The sequence below is a fragment of the Sarcophilus harrisii genome, chromosome 2, assembly GCF_902635505.1.
Source record: "Sarcophilus harrisii chromosome 2, mSarHar1.11, whole genome shotgun sequence".
Classification (NCBI taxonomy): domain Eukaryota; kingdom Metazoa; phylum Chordata; class Mammalia; order Dasyuromorphia; family Dasyuridae; genus Sarcophilus; species Sarcophilus harrisii.
Genome location: NC_045427.1, coordinates 227,531,139 through 227,547,684, shown reverse-complemented (window position 1 = coordinate 227,547,684; position 16,546 = coordinate 227,531,139). Strand labels below are relative to the sequence as shown.

The window sequence follows — 16,546 nt, the reverse complement described above, 5'->3', positions numbered from 1 at the left end:
TACAATTCTTATCCAATATTTCTACCTTTAGCCCAGAAAAGTGAACATCTTGCAGCTATAACTAGGTGCCATTTTCTGGTTTCCTTTGGGTTTGCAAAGCACCTTACAAATATTATCTTATTTATGCCTCAAAGTAATCATGAGAAGTAAGTACTGAAGGTTGAAATATATATATATATATAAAATACAACACTTAAATGCTTCTATCTTTTAACAAATTTAAACTCTGGGCAAGATTTCACTAGAGAGCTACTATTCTTTGTTAACTGCTAAGTATGTAGACATTCCACCCTTCTCCACCCAACGATTATATTTTAATCAGAAAATTAATTTGGTCAAACACAGCAAGAACTTTTATCATGAACTAATCAAGTCTTGAAGTGTTATCACCTTTACTTTGTACTCGATTCTTTTCTTCTTTTCAAGATTTAATAAAGCCCTCCACTTCAGGAATTTTGCTGTTTAGAGAACATCAAATAATAAAATCATTATCTTTAGTGTTCCACCCATGAAGACATTTCCATTTTTCTCTGCCTATGTTTCCCTCTCCTTTGATTTTACAACTTTCCTTATAGTAGAATCACTATGTTACTGTAGTGGAATTACAAAGACACAATCTGCAATGATGCTGATCTGTTCTAGTATAATACTTATAATTTGTTCTTTTCAAATCTCCAAAATAGGAAAACCAATCTTTTTTTCCTCCATCACATTATGCAGAAGGGGACTAGATCCATACTGTCCCAGTACCTAGTCCTGGACAGTTATCATAATTTAAGTGGAGAGTCTCAGAATGTAACCTTACCCTAAAATCCTGTGGATATGGGATCATATCTACTTTCATAATCATTTTAAGATGTCTTAATTTCTATCATGGTAACTATAGAAAACTTGAACCCACATAAACAAAAGTGTTCCTAATAATTTTTTAAGAACTAAAGCTATCCTGAATCCAAAAAGTCCCAGAATTAACCTAATGGGGACTCATATTGTCTGGCATCTTGGGCAAGGCACTTTACCTCAATGAATCCCAGTTCCTGTTTATCCAAAATAGGGATAACATTCTATTACTTACCTTCTATGGATCATTGTCAGGAAAATGCTTTGTAACTATAAAGTAATATATAAATACACACTTATTATTACCACTGCTGTTATTAGCAAGAAGTAGCTAGATGAGGTAGTTTGGATACTGAAAAGATACTTATTATCATTATTATTAATGCTTAGGATGACCTGATATTCACATCCACCTTCTGCTGCAGAAAATATCCAGCTGAATTCACTTAGAGATAAATGTCCTACTCCCAAACATATTATCTTCAATTCCTGCTTGACTTATAGACTGAGCTTTTTACAGCTAATCTAGAAAACACCAACAGCTGATGATGAAGAAAAGTTTATAGTTGCATAGATCCTTACAATGAAATAAATGCTTGAGAAAGATTGCACTCCCATTATAGTCATGAAAAACTATTTGTGCAAGACTGCAAGAAATGTCATTCATTCAACATGCATGTATTGAGTACAAACTACATATAAGGCATTAAATGGAGTGTGATATATTATGGTAAAGAAAAATATGTATATATAATTAACAATCCTCAGAACCTTCCTGTTGTCAGAAGGTGTTTGATTGTGTCAGGATGATAAGAGTTTCTAACCCAGCATTGCTGGTGGGCTCATTTGAACTATGAACCTTTTCCATGATAAAGGCTGTACTTTTTTTTTTTGAAGGGGGGAGATCCAAAAATGCTTATTAATCATAATCCACATTGGAGTCATATTACCTATATTCAATTACTGTTTTGATATTGCTGCTGTTGCAAATAAGATTTCCAACAGTTTTTGAAAGGATTTTTTTTCTATGAATACTGGTCTCTGTAATAAAAAGAATAATGATTAGACTTTTATGGCATCTAAAAGAAGTCTGAAAAGTAATTGCTTGCAAATTTTATTTCACGTTTTAACAACGCCTGATTGAAGCTTGTCTTCATTTAATAAATTTATTAGTGAAACATTTTAAAAGAGAAAAATCAAGGTGACATTAGAACAAAAAACTAGTCGTTATGAGTGTGAACTCAATAGAGAAGTCATTGTAGCTATTAGTTAACTTTTAAGCTCTAGCTCATCTCCTGTGGCGCCAGAACATTTTGCTGAGCAAGAAGCAGCTAGATGGAGCAATTTTTGGAGACCGAAAAGATACTTCCAAAATTTAAAAAGAGGTACACGAATACATATCTTCCCCTATCGCTGTTTATTTTGGGGGCGGGGATTAAGGGAAAAAAAAAGGGGGGGACATTAATTGAGAACGACTACACTCAGGACTAAGGCACTCATCCCGAAACTAAGTTCATAAATTGATCACATCAAAACCGACGCCTGGTGATAACTAGTCTCCTAAACAGAACGTTCCCCCTCCCCCTTAGACTTATAACCTTTCTAAAAAGGAGCCTGAAGGAGTCCATTTGATGGTCCGAGCTTTGCTAATTTACCCTTGCAAAACATTAATTAAAGGACGCCACTAAAAATAGCGCCAGACACAGAGCTATCTTTAAGTCCCCATTGGGAAAAACAAATGTTTGAATGCGTGTGTATATTTTCATGGGGTACCGAAACGAGTCCCCTCGAATTTCATTAAGTCTCAGGAGCCAATCTGAACATGCATGCTAATTAGCTTAACTCCCTCAATACTCAAGCCTTTGTCGCAGGCAAAGAGATCCGTTCAGGAGCCGGACTACAAAACCCACAATCCCCCTCCCCACCCTGATCAATGAGGGCTTATTTAAATAATCTGTGAGCTTTTGGATCCAGGCCAATCAGCTGTCAGGGCTCATGATAAATCGCAATGCATTATTGATAATCATAATTACTCTGACATGCGCGTTCCGGCCGAAGGGGGTTATTTCCCAACTCTAGGAATTTGTTGTGAAGGGGAAAATAATTGCTTCAATTTTGCTCCCGATGCTCGAACCATGTCGAGACGCAAGCAGGCGAAACCCCAGCACATCAACTCTTCCGAAGAACCTCAGCAGCTTCCAGATGCGGCAGCCTGCTCCTCGGTCGCCGCCGCTTCCTCAGCTACGACCCCAGCTGCCGTAGCGGCAGAGCACGGTGAGTGGTCAGGGGAAGTGGGCTTCTCTGGGTCACTTTCTAACTTTGGTCGACGGCCAGGGACGGAGACCGGGAGCGGCTCTGGGAGTAGGGGCGGCTCCTCGGGGCTTCAGCTTATGTTTCTCTCGTATTGTCTTGGGTTCAGCACCCTACACTTGTTTCTTGTTTCTTGTATTTTTGGGCGAAAAAGAAAATATTAAAATCGGACACTTCCCCATGTAATTTTCTCCCAGACTTTTCGGCAACTGGAGAAACAGTTCTTGTGTTTGGGACAATTTAGGGTGGATTTTTAAAAACTGTCTCGGGGATAGAGATCTTCCATCATCTTTGCAACTATCGTAGGTCCCCGGCTCTGCTCTTCCCTCTCCTCCTATCCTCGCTCTTCTCTTCACCCCCCCACCCCCCCCCCCCCCGGGGTTTACCCCGGGGGGATACGAACTGTTGCGCACGCGACCTATTCGGGTCTAGTCGCCCACCTCCATCCAGGGCCAAGGGTGGGGTTGAGGGGGTGCAGGAGGCACAGAACCCCTGACCTCTTAGCTCCCCGGGGGCGTTGGGAACTCTCGGGATAAGCTTACTGAGATCACCCTCCCCTTGGGAGCCAGGGAAGAGGTGAGGGGGTGCAACCTATTGCTTTGTTACCCCCCCCCCCCCACCTCCGGGCTATCGCGGTCACCCCGGACCTTTGTAGCCTGACCTCCAGCCATCTTTGATTTCCGACTTCCTAAAATAACCCGCGGTGAGCTAATGGGGTCCGGGCATTTAATGGGTGGTTTGTGTGGCATTAGATCACTCTTTTTTTCGGAGTTAACTCCAACGACTTGAAGCTTTTTCTTGAGGGAAGTCTGAGGGAAGACTTAGTTTTTGAGGGCGTTTTGCCCTCTAACGCTGGGTCCCCACAATGTGGGGGCGGGATGGCGACACGGAGAGGTCAGGAGGGAGGGGAAAAAGATGACTGGGGCGGGGTGGAGGAACTGAGAACTGGGGAGTGGGGAGTTGGTCGTTGGTCTTTTCGTTTTCGTGTCCCTTTCGAAGCTGACGGATCTCTTTACCCAGATCCTTCTTTTCCAATTCTCTCCGATTTCTCCCCCCCCCCCCCCCCCCCCCCCCCCCCCCCCCCCCCACCTCGACCTTCCGCGTCCCGGACTTAAGAGGTGGAAAGTTTTTTTGCTGTTCCAAATGACTTAAATATTCAAACTCCACTATCTCCATTTCTTTCCTTCCCCATTCTCACCCTCTCCTTCGCCGCCAAATTGTCTCCGATTGTGTGTGTGGTGGTTGCCCAGCTACTGCTAGAGTTTTGGGGTCTCCTCATAAACTAATTTCTAAACACCGAAAGCAGCTGTTTGGGGTGAAGATCGAAGAGGTCTTGGGCCCCTAATTTCCAATCTCGACCCATAGATATTTGAAGAGCAACTGGAATTTCTGTTGGTTCCCAATTAATCATTCTTGAAATAGTTATAGTTAAAATGGGTTAGTTAACAGCCACACCCTCCTCCCGGGAGGGATTTGGTTGTACGTTTTTAAAAAGCAACTAGCTTTAAAGCTAGTTATCTTGTGTGATCCAAATTCACTCCTCCTATTTTTAATTTATTTTTTTTTGACTAACCCTAGTCCTAAAGCCCTTGATCGTTTACATGCGCACACTGGGTTGTATGGGCTTTTTAGGTGGCGGGGGGGAGAGGGGGAATAAAATGAAGTGTGGGAGAGGGTCTTGGGGACTTGGTGACTGGGGAATCTTGGATTCGGCCAGAAGGCAATAAATCCCATGTTTAATGCATGACTGTTTTTCCTTTGTGCCTTCGGTTAGGTTGGGGGGCGGAGGTGATGATTCCACATGTAAATCGCAGCCCACTGCTGGAGAGCTGCCTCTAGGGACGAACCAAAGACAAAAGGGTTAACGTTGGGGGCTGCACGCTTGATTTGGGGGTGGGGAAAGGAGTTGGCTAAATAGCAAATTTTCTTACCTAAGAAAGACTTACCTGAATATTCTGAAGTATCTTATTTCAGAGCAAAAGTTGGGAGTAAAACTTGAACTCCTTTCAAAAAATCATATTTTCAAAGACGGCTAAGTTTCGGGCCATTATTGTCTTAAAGTACCCCGAGGTGTTCTCACTTTTGTATGGGAGGTCTTTGTTAATCTGAAGCAAGTTTGCACTTCATTTAGGGTTTTATTAATTGCTCCATGTACTGTATTCCGGTAAAAACAGCTGCTAGCTGGCGCCATCTAGAGTTCAGCTTAACATCAGTCCCAAAACCGCCGTCCTCTATCCCCTCTTCCCATCATCTTTCCTCAGGTAACCCACACCTCATCCTGTTTTTTGAAGTAGTTTGGGTAAACCTGCGCAGCTGAGGAAGCCTCCAGCCTCATCTGGGGTTCAACTTGCTTCCCTCCTCCCCAGTGGTAGAACCCTCCTTAGTCCTGCGTTCCACAAGCTACAATCTTTTTGCAGCGAGGTTGAGCTTTCTTGTAAGCTAGACAGAAACTTAGGGGATTCAACGTGAAAAGCATAATTTTTGTTATTTAGGAGAAAGGGTTTCTCTTCTAGTTGGAATTTGGAGGACTTTTAAATTCCCAGATCTGTTTTGAAGACATTTGTTAACCATCGAAGAAAATGATGTTTAAATAGTTAGAACAAAATATTTTAAAATGGCATCGATGCTCTACTCTGGTTATGACTGAGGTAGGGGCCTAGGTGTGTATGTGTTTAAGGTTGGGTCCACCTAATTTGCAAGGCAATTTGAGACCCACCTCTGAAAACAATGCCATTTTTGGGAAGAAAATGGGCTTGGAAGCAGGACAATCAATTAGCAGATCAAAAAACCAGCAGGTGGTCCGAGGAATAATGCTACATACTGAAAATTAGCATTTTCTCTAAAGGGTTTAAAATGCTCATTGTGCCATATTGGATTACCAAAAATTACAGGCTACCTAAATTTTGAGAATTAAAAAAAATCATAGAACGATAGTACGATTTCATAGTTCCCACATTAAGTCAAAACTTACTGGAGATATGAAGCTTTAAGGGAGGCGCTTATGAAGCTTGGAAAAGTTACTGGAAGCTTCTGTTCAGTAGATAACTGTTGGATTCAGTTTAAATTTTCAGAATGGCATTGAGGGGAGGAGGGATAAGAAGTATGCATATTTCTTAACTTGATGCTTGACTTCTATTTGACCACTTAAAAAAGTTTTGCATTGCAAAATGTGTGCTGCCTCTCACAAGCATAGCTTTGACAACTACTTTGAAAAGATACTTTGTGTATAATATATTGACTAATTTCCAATTCCATATATTCCAATTCCATATATTCTTTCTGTCCATTTGTAGTTGCACCTCCCCTGTGCAACTACAGTGTTAAAAAGTAATAATCTTACCCTTTTCTATTTTATAGACTTTGAGGGTATATGTCATACTTGGAACTGAAATAGTCTTAGTGCCCATCAAAATTAGAATTTGGGGGGAGCTGGTATTAACTAACCCTAACCCTAAATTCGCACAAATATCTTGATGTTAGTTTTCTTGCTCATTCTCTTGGTGATTTCAGGATGAGCTTTTTTTTTTTTTTTTTTTTTTTTTGCATATAGTGAAGTAAATAACTTTGACTGTTTACTCATGTGAAATACTATAGCAAGAAACAGGCAGGGAGAGAATGGAGTAATAATTCCTTAGATTTAGACCTAGGTGGAACCACAGATCATCTAGTACTTAGGTTACAGATGGGAGAAACAGATTTTGAAGGGTCCACAAGTAGCAAGTTTAGTGTTGCTTGGATATTTGGGACACAGATTGTACCTTGTAGCTTTCTGATTTTAAAAGGAATTTTTTGTTTTCTATGTCAAATTGGTTTACCCAATCTCTTCCTCTTCCATAAGCAAAAGAAGCTTCTCTTTTTAACAAAGATTGAGTAGTTATCAAAATGAACATGAATTGTATCATCTTGCAGTCTCGGTTTTGGAGAAAGACTAGTTAGCCTCAGTTTCCTTAACTGTAAAATGGGCATAGTAGTAGTTTTCTCAGTTTGAGGAAGATCAACCGTGATATTTGTAAAGCTCTAAACTTAGTATTTGATACATTTTAGGTGCTATATAAGTGTGCTACAATCACACCATAATTGGCTATCTTTGGTTGCTAATGATTATAATTATAATATAAACATAATTATAAAAATCTTGAAAAACTTTGTGTCTAACATACCTTCTCACCATCCCCAAGAATTTTTAAGTGTAGTTGATATCCTCATAATTTGGTTTGCCTTCTTCTAATAACATAGTCTTTGATTTAAAATGGTTGAGAACCAGAAAGGAAACTAGTAAGCCATCTAAACTAAGGTTTGAGCAGCAGTGACAGTGAATAGAACCTAAATTTTGGAATATGTATTAGTGTTTGGTTGGTGTTCTTTTAAAAGTTGGTAAATCTCCTTTGCCCATTCTAGAATAACTTCCTCTTGAATTTTAATCCTGATCTTTAAATGAGTTTCAGATTGAACTATGTCCTAGAATCTTATCATACTGATCACTTAAGAGGGTTTCTCTCATACTGATCACTTAAGAGGGTTTCTCTGCTTTGTAACTTTAAAGAGGGAAAACATAATTACCCTTTTATTTTTAGGAGAGCTGATTATGGGTTTTATTTTTTTAATCTACTCAATACAGTTTCATTGTTATTATAGAAACAAATGAGAAGATAAGTTAAAATGCAGTCAAGATACTGTTTACAATTTCCTAGTATTTCATCTAGTATTGAATAGGATGAAGGTTTGCTTACAATAGTAGGTTATTTTCTATCCACTTGGCAGTGATTGAATCTAAAACCCCTGCTGGGTGTCAGGCATTCCTCTAACTTATTGGATACCTAGATGCTGAGAGATAACATTCCTGAAATTCGGGGAGGTGAAGAAATGGGGAAACAGTGCAGAAGTAAAAAAAAATTTTTTTTGTAAAAGGTTAACCCTAGTGCATGGATATTCTTCCAAGGCCCCTCTTGTTACTTCAAACACTGATAGAGTATTTGGACAGAAGTGATCTTGGATATAGACAGGCTTCACAGGTTTGCTTTGTATACAAGTAAAACCCCTCTATTGAAGTTTAAGGACTGTCAAGTATGATGTTACTGCTAATGATTTCTTAAAGAGTTCAAGTCAGGTAGTATAGTAAATGTTTTAGGTGGTCTAACTATAAATCAAGGGAACTATTTCTCTGTCTTTGGTTCTCTGTTAGCCATTCACTGTCCTTGGCCTGAGCAATTTATTAAGCACCTACTATGTGGTTGTCACTGGAAAGGCAAAGAAAGGTAAAATTCATCCTTGCAAGGCACTAGAATTAAGAGGAATTGGGGAAAGCTTCTTAAAGAACATGGGACTTGAAGGAAATTGGGAGAGAGCTTTCTCTTCGTGGAAGAAAACTTATGAATGTGCATAGAGTTGGGAGATGAAATTTCTTATAAGGACCTTCAAAGAGGCCGGTGTCATTGGAAAAAAAGAATATATAAAAGGGGGGGGGGCGGGGAGAAGAGATGTAAGGTAGGTCAGGTTAACACCGAATAGGATTTTATATTTGCTCTTAGTGGTTAGGGAGCCACTAGTTTGAGTAAAGAGGTGATATCAGATCTGTTAGGAAGCTCATTTTGACAGTTGAATCCTCTGAATTGAAATGGGGAGAGACTTAGCATATTGTCCTTCAAGTGGCTATTGCAATGGCCTGGAGGAGGCACATAGATTATTGGTAGTATAGATAGATGAATAAGGAAAAAATGGAGAATGACTTGTAGACCTTAAAACATCCGTGGAGGGTCTTGGAAAGACAGGCTTTTTAATCAGATTTTTAAAAAAATCTTTGGCCCAAGGTCAGTATCATATAAATGCTTGTTGTAAATGGAAAAGAATTGGAGAAGATGGAAAGAAATAATGTTCTTACCTCTTTGGTGACAGTCCTTCAATATACTTCAATATATACTTCAATAAACACTTACCAAGGCTGGGTTTTCATGGAATTTAGAGTAGAAAGGATCTGGGAGAGACTTAGTAAGTCTCAGATGTTAGGACTTTACTGAGGTTAAACAGGTGGCATTTGAACTTTAATTTGAATTCCTTTATCTTTAATTTATAGGTTCCTAGATCTAGCTCTAGCTAATGTCAACTCCTGTTTTGTATGAGAACTCCAAGGCTGGAGTCTTTTAGAGTGGAAACCTTTTACTTGTTCTAGAGGCTTCCTGTTAAGGGGATGAATATGAAAGTCTTTCAACCAGAGTTGCTAATTTTAAGAGTATTATGTTTGCAAGTAACCTGCTACATAAGTTGAATACAGCTGTAAAGAATCTTCACGAATGCTGTTAAAAGCTGAGGTCTAATTTAAGGGAGCTGAACTGTGGGGCAAACATTTGGAAACCAGTTTCTGTTCGTAGTAGGTGAGGACAGACTTTATTGTACAAATGAAATGATTTTATTTTGTATCTGACTGAAAGTCTGACCAGTTATGAATTGTCTTAAGGTTAATTGCCCATTCTATGAATTCACTCAAATATTAACTTCTTGATTCCTAGCTGTTTGCAGCTGTGAGTATGAGGACAGTAGGCAGGCCTGCTATGTGCCAGGAACTATGCTAAGAACTTTATATGCTCACAAGAAACATGTAATTTCTCATGCTGTCCAGTTTTAGACTCTGGGGCTTTCCCCATTACTATCTGCTCTACCCCCTGCCTATTTAATTGCCCCCTGGATGGGGAAATTTTTCTTTTTCATTCTTTTTATTTTTATAATAGCTCTTTATTTTCCAAAACACATGCAAAAGATAGTTTCAACATTCACCCTTGTGTTCCACATTTTTCTCCCTTCACCACCTCTCCTAGACAGCAAGTCATCCAACATAGATTAAATATGTGCAGTTCTTAACATAATTCCACATTTGTCATGCTGCACAAGAAAAAATAAATCAAAGAAAATAAGCCAACAGCAAAAGGTGAAAATACCATATTGTGGATACACATTCAGTAATTTCCCCCATGAATGGTTGAAAATGGGGAAAATTCTCAACAAGTGAAATAAATAGGGGGAACTTCACTTTTTTTCAGGTTCACCCCTGCATTTGGATAGAATGTAGTTTTGTTTATATTTTTTTTTTCTTTCTCAGGTGGTCTACCAAACTGCCCTGGAGATGGAGAGGGAGTAAGGGGAAGGGTTAAACGATGTCGAACTGAGGAAACTACTATCTGTGAGAAATGCTGTGCAGAATTCTTCAGCCTTTCCGAATTCCTGGAACATAAGAAAAATTGCACTAAAAATCCACCTGTCTTAATCATGAATGATAGTGAGGAGACAACACCTCCTGAAGTCTTATCAGAAGTAACTCCGGCCCCATCAGAGAATTTTCCAATTGATCGTTTGGAAAGTCATGGCAATAAAGACAGTCGTTCAAAGAATTGCACTGGTTCTGTGGACAAGAAAGATAAGTCTGGTGTGGAGGCAGGAACCTTTCTCAAAACAGAGCCTACAACCCCTTCTACACCTCATGGGATAAACTATTTATCAAAAGGCAAAGTTCCCAACACTAATGTGACTTTACAAACACTACGAGGGACCAAGGTAGCTGTGAATCAGAGGAGTGCTGATGCTGTATCTTTACCAGTCCAGGGCTTTAGCGCCTTCCCCATGATTTTGGAACAGCTAATGAGTCTGCAGCAACAACAGCTTCAGCAAATCCAGCTTACTGAGCAGATCCGTGTGCAGATGACCATGATGGCCACCAGTGGCCAGCATGCATCAGTATCTCATGGTTCTGACCCTTTGAAAACCCTGGGCTCTCATATGTCTCAGCATCTCTCTACTGCTTTGGCCTTAGTTGGACAAAAGGCTGGCAGCCAGAGCCTGTCACTGGAATCCTTGAAACAAGGCAAACTACCTCATGCCAATATAGGCATCCCAACTGCTGGTTCAGTGACCTCTGGACTACCATCTTTCTCTTTAAAGTCTGATGCAAATAGGATCCTTCCTAATGCAATGTCTCGACTTCCAAATCCTTTACTACCTCAATCATCAGGCTCAGTTCTTTTCCAGAACCCATTCCCTCCTGCGTCTTCAGTGTCTTCTGTGTTAGACCCATCCAAGAAAGGGAAGGGGAAACCTCCCAACATTACTGTTTCTGAAAGTAAACCAAATGCTGAGGAGCCCTTTTTCAAGCACAAATGCAAGTTCTGTGGCAAGGTGTTTGGAAATGACAGTGCCTTGCAAATTCATCTCCGTTCCCATACTGGGGAGAGACCGTACAAATGTAATATCTGTGGCAATCGCTTTACCACTAAGGGGAATTTGAAGGTTCACTTCCAGCGCCATAAGGACAAATATCCCCAGATAAAAATGAATCCCCATCCAGTCCCTGAACACCTGGATAACCTGACAAGTACCAGTGGGATCTCATGTGGAATACCTGTGCCCATGGATGAATCAAATATGATGGTGGACAGCAAACCTCCCCTGACTACTGGGACTCTTTCCTTAGGCTTACCTCAAAGTCTGACCCCCAAAGACTCTCTTGGTGCTTTTTCCAACGATCTATCATCTAGGCCTTCCCCAGAGAGTGAAGGGGGTTCCACCTCATCTGGTGTGGCCAGTAATGAATCTGGGACAGAGCACAGCTTGAGTTCCCCACAAGCTGGTAGTATTAGTGGGTTCTCCGGTAGTGGGGCCACTGAGCAGGGGTCTGAGACTTTGAAGTTACAACAGCTGGTAGAAAATATTGATAAGGTTACCAGTGATCCCAATGAATGTATCATTTGTCATCGAGTTTTAAGCTGCACAAGCTCTTTGAAAATGCATTATCGCACTCATACCGGGGAGAGACCATTCAAATGTAAGATCTGTGGAAGGGCCTTCTCCACAAAAGGCAATCTTAAGACTCATTATGGAGTTCACCGAGCTAACACCCCTTTAAAAATGCAACATTCTTGTCCCATTTGCCAAAAGAAATTTACCAATGCTGTAGTGTTGCAGCAACATATCCGAATGCACATGGGTGGCCAGATTCCTAATACCCCTATGTCTGAGAATTCCTGTGACCATGTTGAGATGGATCCAGCTGTTATCAGTGAGAAAAATGAGGATGTCATTGCCAGTTGCATTGATGAGACCATTGAAAGCATTGTTGATATGGAAGACTTGGACTCCCAAGATCCTCCTAGTGGTTCCTCTAAACCCTCTACTCCCCTTAATGATAATCAGTCAGAAACGCCCACTGTGGGCTTTACTGGCATCTCTGTATTGGAAGCCTCAGGGAAAATGGGCAGTCCATCTTTGAGTCTTCAAAGGCAGAGTAGCCTGAAGTCAAGTTCTGCAGAAAGTGATGGCATGACCAATGATTCTTCATCCATAATAGGAGATCATGATTATCAAAATGGCCGAAGTCCAGAGTCTGTATCATTCCAGGCATTATCTCCAGCAAATAGTCAAGCTGAAAGTATTAGGTCCAAGTCACCTGGCTTGATCAATCATGATGACATGGGAAATAAGAGCGAAGGACCAGAAAACCCTCCAGCAGAAACTGAAGGTGATGGTGCTTTGGATTTAACTTATGCCAATATTGGCCGAAAGGTCATCAAGGAAGAGCCTGGGTTAAATTTTGCAAATGGGGAGTATGGTAGGTATTTGCTGCTGCATAGGGAGAAAAAACACCATTTTATAGAAGAATATCAGTCACTAAATCTCTTAAGGGACCACATGAAGTCATATATTCCTAGCCATACTTGGATAGGAATTCCAACTATATGAGTATTGGCAAACTGACTTGAGTTTGTCCTACTCTTGTTTTTTTTTTTTTTGTTTTCTTAATAACCCAAGAATGGTTCTTACCTTTAAAAAGATTTTTTTTTATTATGCTTAAAACTGGAAAAAAAAATTCTTTGCCAGCCCCTGAACTTATCAAGCAATCAGTCATTTTGCCTTTAATTAAAGGCAAAATTTTTTAGGGGAGAGCCATATATTAGTACTTTTAAGTATTAAAATAATAATAGCTGGTCTTTTTATAGGGCTTTAAATTTTATAATGCATACTTTTTACATGCAAAGTATGTCCTCTAAGTAAGATTTTTGTCCTATCCTATTCCACCATGACCTCATTTTCCCCAGCAATCCTGGGAGAAGTTGGTTAATGTGTGGTCCCCAAGAGTTTGTGCTTTTTATCAAGGCATATTGGAGGAATATAAATTTGTTCCATGATCTCAGAGGCAATATTTGTAAAATTTGTTCCCAGGTCTCTTGACTTTAGCTTTTTGGTACTCTGCTATCATACTTCTTCACTGTTCAATCTTCCTTTTCTTCCAAATATACCAGTTGATCCCAGTTCTACATAATAGGGCCAGTAGACCCGAGTCCAGGCAAATGTTTTACGTAATTTAAGTTCTAGGATGATATCTTGCCTTCAATGCTTAGCTCATTTAGTGATTGGAAAAGTCATTTAACCTGATTTCAGTTTCTTAATTTGTAAAATCGAGGTTTAAACATTTATTAGAATTGAAACACTTAAGAAATGTGAAAGCATGGGTTTTCTTAATATTGCACTTAGACTTACAGACCATTTATCTTTTTTTCGCTGAGGCAATTGGGGTTATGACTTGTTCAGGGACACACAGCTAGGAGAGTATGTTAAATGTCTTGAGGGTAGATTTGAACTCAGATCCTCTTGACTTCAGGGCTGGTGCACCATCTACTGTACCACCTAGCTGCCCCTTGAAGACCATTATTAAACTAGCATAAGCTAGGGTGGTACTTGGCAATTTTAAAATCATGTATGTAATGTGTTGAATTTTCTTGTCTTTTAGGTCGAGGTAGCGTTCCTACTACCTTTGTCAGAGTGCCACCAGCCCTGATTAAAGCTGAAGCTCCTGGAGAACGGCCCCTTAGCAATAGCCCATTTCCTGGATCTCCTGCCCTGTCTCCAGGGGTAGCACCTTTGCTAGTGGCCCCACCTCGGCGCACTGCCAAGCAGCACATTTGTAACACTTGTGGAAAGAACTTCTCATCAGCCAGTGCTCTTCAGATCCATGAGCGTACTCACACTGGTGAAAAGCCTTTTGCATGTACCATTTGTGGAAGGGCCTTTACAACTAAAGGAAATTTGAAGGTAAATAAATCCTTCAAGTATTTTAAGTGAAGGGAAATAGGGGGAAGTAAGTCAAGTTAATTCAGTAAGCATCTCCAAGTGCTAAGAATACAAAGACAAAAATTAGTCCTTGTCCCCCAAGGAGCTTAATATTCTTTGGGAGGAGGGTACATGCAATTTAAGATACCAGATAAACTAGATATAATCTCGGAAGGAAATTTCTGGCATCAGAAAGGTCTGGAACATGCTTCCTTATTAGGAGGTGAGGGTCCAGGAAAACTGTGTAGAGGACAAACCAGTGAAAAATCTGGGATGCAGGAAATTTGGAATTTTTTGTGTAAGGAACAGCAAGGCAAGACCAGTGTTACAGGTTGAGTATGTGAAGGATGAAGTAAATTGTAAGAAGCCTGAAAAAGGTGGCAAGGATGGGGAGGATTTTTTATGTAGGGCTTTAAAAAGCCCTAATGGTTCAAATTTGATCCTATAGGTGATAGGGAGCCATCAGAGTTTATTGAATTGGGGGAAGGAAAGCAAAGTGCGCTTATTGTCAGAAATGCTTAGGAAGGTCATTCACTTGGAGCTGAATACAAGATGACTAGTTTAGAGACTTGAGGCCAGGGGAATGAACTGGTATGAGTAAGGTAATGAAGACCCATACCCTGGCTTATGCACAGTATTAGAAAAGCAAACTCGATAGGATTTTATAACAGATTGGATATGGTAAGACAATGAAAGACAATGAAAATTTTAAGTTGACACCTATGATGGGTACCCTAGACAGTAACAGGGAAGTTAGGACAAAGTGGGAAGAGGGAGAGATAAGTTTTTGGAAATGTGACTTAAAACTTACAAGATATCCATTTTGATTTGTCCTTGCAGTAGAAACTGCAAGCCTGGAAGTAAGGAGAGATTAGAGCTGGCTAAGTAGACTTGGGATTCCTTATTAGTCTTGGAGATAAAGTAATAATATATATAAAGTAATAATATATATAATGATTGATATATATATATATATATATATATATATATATATATATCATTTATAGTCCCTTTCTAATGTTTGGTCTGTTTTATTCTCCCTTTCTCTCTTCCAAAGCCTAATCACAAAGACTCCCAGCCTCTTCTTAAAGGATCTTGTGTTTTTCCTCCTAAACCAGAAATGGTCAGATTAGATGTCAGGTCTTGACTACAGACTAGAAGCCTGACAAATCTGGTGTGTAGGTTAGGTGGTATAGCCAGAATAATCCTTTCAACCAGTGCCAAAACCAACAAACTAGCTCTGTCATTGGAGGGAGAGGGATTTGAAAGTGCTCTTCTAGATTGTGAAACATTTTATGATCCTGAATCATATACTTGAAATTGTTTCACAATTTCATTTCCTAAGTGAGATTTTGATTGTGATTACCCTCTCCCCCCAACCCAATTTAATCTTAACCAATTTAATATGCCTACATTGTGTATTTGTGGAGCATCTAGGGAATTAATCCCTTTTCTCTTTCACTAGGTCCACGTTGGAACTCACATGTGGAATAACTCTGCTCGACGTGGAAGGAGACTGTCTATTGATAACATAGCATTGCTGGGTAATGATGTCAAGAAAGTATCTGAGATGTTTCCAAAGGATATAGTCCCTCCTGCAGTGAATCTTGACCCCACAGTTTGGAACCAGTATGCAGCTGTGATTAACAATGGCTTGGCGATGAAGACTAATGAGATATCAGTGATTCAAAGTGGTCCTATCCCTGCCCTACCAGTTCCTATCAGCGGTGGAGGATCTGTAATGAATAATGCTCCCGTCTCCAAGATAGATGGGTCACAGTCTGCGATTAACCCTGATGTTATGGAGAAAGCTAATGCTACTGATAGTGTCCCAAAACATCAATTCCCTCACTTTCTGGAAGAAAACAAGATTGCAGTCAGCTAAAAAGGAAGCCAGAATGCAGGCGAAGCAAATATACACTTTAAAAAAAATATTCCAATCCAACTTCTTGGGATTTTTTGTTTTGTTTTTACGATCTATGTGCAAATGACTGTAGTTGTCTTTATACTCTGGGCAGCTCTACAATCATGGTGTTGCTTTGCAAAAAAAAAGAAAAACACAGAATAGGAGTTATTCTATTTGGAAAGATGCGGGTCTTGCAAAGTAGCCTTGTTATTTAAACTATAGTTCTATTACAAGCTATAGGAGTTATACATCCAAAGATTAGTATTACCTCCATTGCTGCTTGTTGTCATTGAAGTGAAAGAAGACAACCCTGAGCAGTAATGGAAAAAAACTTTACATGGGCTACTGTTTATGCGGGTAAACATTGTAGAAGGTCTGCCATCCTTTTTTAGAGTTAGACTT

The 16,546-nt window shown here is 39.9% G+C and overlaps 1 protein-coding gene across 2 annotated transcripts; it reads left to right on the top strand.

The window, feature by feature from the left end:
* The first annotated feature begins 1,967 nt into the window (after window positions 1-1,967).
* Window positions 1,968-16,168, top strand: SALL4 (spalt like transcription factor 4). Of its 2 annotated transcripts, none has more exons than XM_023494517.2 (4): window positions 1,968-3,114; window positions 10,241-12,739; window positions 13,919-14,220; window positions 15,704-16,168. In XM_023494517.2, exons 1-4 carry the CDS (start codon window positions 2,880-2,882, stop codon window positions 16,121-16,123), a joined length of 3,456 nt encoding a protein of 1,151 aa, XP_023350285.1. In that variant the 5' UTR covers window positions 1,968-2,879; the 3' UTR covers window positions 16,124-16,168. The 2 variants fall into 2 exon arrangements, with proteins under 2 accessions (XP_023350285.1, XP_012395146.2); XM_012539692.3 differs by having other exon boundaries at window positions 1,969-3,114; window positions 10,241-12,649.
* Window positions 16,169-16,546: the final 378 nt, after the last annotated feature.